The following is a 4909-nucleotide window of genomic DNA, read 5'->3' on the forward strand; positions in this document are numbered from 1 at the left end:
TATAACTCATACGGAGGGGGGGGGGGGCTTTTTTTTTAAAGAAGGAAAAGGAGTTTTGGATAAAATAATTACCCCTGAATTATTGTAGGAGATATCAAGTGCCCCTGAGTTCCTCTCCTGTCACAATGACCAGAGTTTGGTGGAGATTATTGTTACGAGGATTATATCAGCTGTTAGGGAAACAAACTCCATTCAACAACATGCAAGGTAACGATTCTTCAGATTTTTGTTCACAAGATTTAAGACTATTTGGTTGCTTGGCTACGGCTAAAATTGTTGATGATTGATTATTAAAGGCCTGGGTTCATTGATAGTTTAATTTAATTGTTTTAACTGTTAATAAATTTAAAGTTGGTTGATTTTTTTGGTTATTTATATTTGATTATTGATTTATTGATATTTTTTTTATATATTTAAATTTGTTGTATGAAATTGTTGACTGTTCAATGAAATAATGGTTGAAAAATTGACCATAATGTTTGTTGCTGGGTTGATAGATAAATCTATTTTTTATGATTACTTGAATGTCAACATTTTAATTGATGATTGCTTGATTGATTGGTCTAATTATTAGTTATTTGACTGGATTGATTGATTGATTGATATACATATTACATTTATATAGATGTCTGGTTCAGCTTCTCCAGTCTTGTCTAGCACACAGCCTTCGTCCCGGTAGTAAAGGAGACCCGCCACATGCCAAGGTGAGGTTTAATTTTCTTCTTAAAGGTATAATTCTGTTATTTCCATCTATATTATTGTTATCACTAGAGAAACCGCAATTTTCAACTAACAAATTTTAGATAGAAATGTGGGGATAACTCCGCAACTTTTGCTGAGATAAACTTTTGAAGGATATTATTTTAAATACCATTATAGAAACTTGAGGGTCCCTTTAAATTACGTCTTTAGTCCCTTTAAAAAAGATAATGTTTACCAAGGTTATAATCAAGGAATGTAAATTACAGTTGCGTATACTCTGCTTACATCTCGAAACCAGTTCTCTCTGGGCGGAATTTGTAAACAGGAATAGGTGCATCAGTGTTCGTTTAGTATCCGAGGAGGTTAAAAGCATTACATTTTGATAATTTTGATAATTCACAAAATAGTTTCCTAAAGACCAGAATATTGTGAGACTTTAGGGTTTATAGGGTTTCAAAGTGTATCTTTAAATGACTGTTATCTCTCACTTCGTGGGTCGCATGTGTCTCATGGACGTGCTGAAGATTTTGATTGTACCGTGTTTAATAACTCCTCTTTATAACTCGAGGTATAGAAGATAACTCCAAATTAGTTTATGTATTTATTTATCCTCTAATCAGGTGATAACTGAAAAAACAAATCACAATTAGATNGGGGGGTTCTTTCATTATTTGCTTTTACATTTAATTGGTGGTTCTTAATTTCTTTGGTAAAGGAAATAAAATCATTAATTATCCTTAATACTTAATAAATAAAATGTTATGGGTCTTCCATGTCATTATAAAGATGATATTAAGTTACACTTAATTGAATTAATGAAAATAAAAGAGATCATCAATGATTCATTCATTAAAGTTAAAAGAGTCATAAAGCCTTTTAAACAATTGCGCACGTTTCAGACTGATCACGGTTACTTCTAGCAAGATTCTTTAAATCTTAATTTTTAGAGAGAAAAAATAAATGTGTCACCAATACTATGAAAAAGTAGTAAAATGTTTCATGCACAATAAATATTAAAAGAAGGTTCTATTTCATTTTTTACCTGTTTAAACTTGGTAAATATTTAGATGGCAAGTGATATAATGTCCTGTCTGTTCCTAAACTACAACAAGAAACCGGTTATGCTACTGGCTATCCCTGTAGCGGTCAAATTCCTGCACAAGGGGAACAAAGACCTATCCAGGAATATGTCATCCTACCTCTCCCTCGCTGCAATAGAGAACGCTGATACCCTGGCGGTTCATGTTCAGCCAATATTAGACTCGGTTATATCAGGTATGGTCAATTATTGGTCTCATTTTGATGGAAAATTTATCCCCTGCATTTTTACTCTTGATTTTTGTTTGTATTTTTGAACATTTTTAAAGAACTTTTCGTATATATATATATATATATATATATTTATATTAGTATATATATGTATATATATATATATAAATGATATAGATATATATGATCAGTTAATTTGAATTTGTAAACAGCCTTTATCCAAGAAAGGCTCGTCCATATCCGTATATACCAAATAGATTATCAAGTTAGATAGGCAGATAGGTGGCAACAGAGAAATGGACCAACAAGTGTCCAATATAACAAGGAAAACTAAATTTTCTTACAACAATTGACATGTTTTCCAAGATTAAATAAAAAATTGTAAAAACTGAAAATAAAGAACACATAGAATTGCTCTTATTTTACTGAGCACTTTATCCTAAAATTAATAATTTTTTTCAATCACTAAAAAAAAGTTGACACTTGTGACGTCAGAATAAGACCGTACTGAGAGTGTACAAATTCTACGTTGCCATCTATTGTACGAGAATCTATTTGGTATATGCTATGAAATAATGATTTACTTACGATATGATGTTAAAATCGTTTAAATTAACTCTTGAACCACATTTTATGTGTTTTATTATAGTCCGTGTAAAAAATAAAATCTTTAAATAGATAAAATAGACATTTTAATTTAAATTAGGAAACTACAGTTTATCCCGTGTACTACCGGCGATATTCTCTGTTGACCGTCAGCTGATTAATAATCACGTGATGACCCTGGTTTCTATTCTACCTAATTGTACAGACAGTGATTCCCTCGCCCTTCTAAACCTGTTTGAACTGGTTGCCAAAGAATCACCAGGTACACCAAGAAATCAGTACCATGTACACTTGTACAGTGTACACTTCTTCAGAACCAGAGACCCATTTTCGAATAATCTTTAAAATCTCAATTGCCTTAACTGGGTGTATAAGCAAACATATCTGAACAATTTTGACAAAAAAAAATCTGTGATTTTGTGAGAAAAATGTTACCAAAGACACCGTCATAAACAAACAAAATTTCATAAAACATGATGATATTGTTATCAAAAGATGGGCCTAAAAAGGGGGGAAACTTTTGTGGCAGTAAACGTGTTATCAAAAGATGGGCCTAAAAAGGGGGGAAACTTTTGTGGCAGTAAACGTGTTATCAAAAGATGGGCCTAAAAAGGGGGGAAACTTTGTGTCAGTAAACGTGTTATCAAAAGATGGGCCTAAAAAGGGGGGAGACTTGTGTGGCAGTAAACGTGTTGTGCCGAGAAATATTGTGTGGAAACGTTTGCAAGTGCTCCAGTTTATTTGATTAATGTTATTGTTTTCAGCCTTATTAGAGCCCTCGATACCACAGCTCTGTGAATGCTTGCTTCAACAAACTCTGGCAGCTTCAACGCTTCAGGTATTCAAAATATTCGCAGATTTTTCTGATATTTTTGTTGGATTTTCAACATTTCCGCAAAACAATTTTTTGGCCACCTAATCTTCTCCAAAAAGAATACTTTGTATTGTCGAAAGTGCCAAAAAGCATGAAATGGTAGCTAGAAAGTGTGCAAACATTTTGATTTGCTGATAGCCATAAAGGCTCAATTATCATAATGTAATAATTTGGTAGAGAAAAGTGACAATGTCAAAACTTGACAGAGTAGACATTTATCATAATTTTTAGCGAGAATTAAAATCTATCAAAATTTGGAAGGGAGAAAGTGACAATTACCTGAAATACATAGTGAAATTGGACATTATCAAAATTTTGCAATGAAAGAAATATTTTTATTTTTTGGTAGTACAGAGTGATATTATCATAATTTGGAAGGAGAAATATACTAATAACAGTTTGGTAGTATTAAAAAAAATTTATCTATAGTTTGGTAATGGTAGTTGGAAAAGGAGATCGTTAATAAATAGTGGCGAAAAAAGACAAAGATAATGATTTCTTCGTGAAAAAGGGGTGATTCATATTGAAAGATATTATTTTAGGTGCTTCAAGGAATTGCTCAAGTTCTTCCCCAGTCTCTAGTCGACCATCTTGCCGCATTTAAATCCACAGCGGACAACTTTCCGAAGACGACAATCTCCGTAGTTCATTTACTTACAGTAGTATGTCTCCCTAGCATAGATAAGAGCAGGTTAATTTAATTTAAATTTGGTCCTTTATTAAAGAAGACCATGAAACCATTTGAAACATTAGCTGATCTTTAATATCCTTATTCTAGTCTGCAAATTGTTTAATTCTTACAAAGTCCCCCTCTTTAGTTCTTTAGTGACAGTTACAGAGAAACTACAGTTAAATATGTTAAAATTTCAAATTAAGATACTTGAGACACATTTATACATTTAAAGCTTTTAAGGGAACCGTTGTGAATCGGACATGCCACTATAATAAATGTCTACACATTTTTTATGATAATTAATTGCAGAGAGGTTCTGAAATATCTACTGGAAATAATTTGTAAAGTAGAAGTGGAGAAGCATAGTCTTGTTCTCAAGGTAAGTTATTTTTATCCATCTTCTGGTTGATTGATTGATTAATGTCTTGATTGGTGGATGGATTTTCTGAATGTTGCACCACAAGGTTTGTACACCATTGCTTAGATTATTGTCAACATTGCTAAATTTGTTGGTGCAATGTTTTTAATCATTTATAAGTTTTTTGCTATCATTGCGTGTTTTAAAGTAAAATAAAAATTATAGAAAGTCGTTCATTTATACCTTTACATGAAAATATACATGAAGATGTAAATGAATCATGTAAAAAAAATTCAAGGTATTGAGCCCCCCCCCCCCCCTAGATTTATATCTGTATACGCCCTTGTGTTTAGATTTAACTTGTTTTTTTGATTTTAAAGGAGGTTGCTAAAATAACCGGAAGACACCCGAGCCTTTTAAATCTTCA

The 4909-nt window shown here is 32.1% G+C and overlaps 1 protein-coding gene across 1 annotated transcript in view; it reads left to right on the forward strand.

The window, feature by feature from the left end:
- LOC111718050 (ventricular zone-expressed PH domain-containing protein homolog 1) overlaps positions 1-4503 on the forward strand; it is a gene marked incomplete at its 3' end in the record, with an annotated part of 4823 nt that extends 320 nt beyond the window's left edge. Inside the window, exons 2-8 of the mRNA XM_023493541.1 lie at positions 89-207; positions 626-704; positions 1770-1977; positions 2678-2839; positions 3342-3415; positions 3994-4142; positions 4434-4503. Coding sequence (XP_023349309.1) covers positions 89-207; positions 626-704; positions 1770-1977; positions 2678-2839; positions 3342-3415; positions 3994-4142; positions 4434-4503 — 861 coding nt within the window. The remainder of the gene's footprint in view (positions 1-88; positions 208-625; positions 705-1769; positions 1978-2677; positions 2840-3341; positions 3416-3993; positions 4143-4433) is intronic.
- Positions 4504-4909: the final 406 nt, after the last annotated feature.

The sequence above is a fragment of the Eurytemora carolleeae genome, unplaced genomic scaffold (genome assembly GCF_000591075.1).
Source record: "Eurytemora carolleeae unplaced genomic scaffold, Eaff_2.0 scaffold1357, whole genome shotgun sequence".
In the NCBI taxonomy this organism is placed as follows: Eukaryota; Metazoa; Arthropoda; class Copepoda; order Calanoida; family Temoridae; genus Eurytemora; species Eurytemora carolleeae.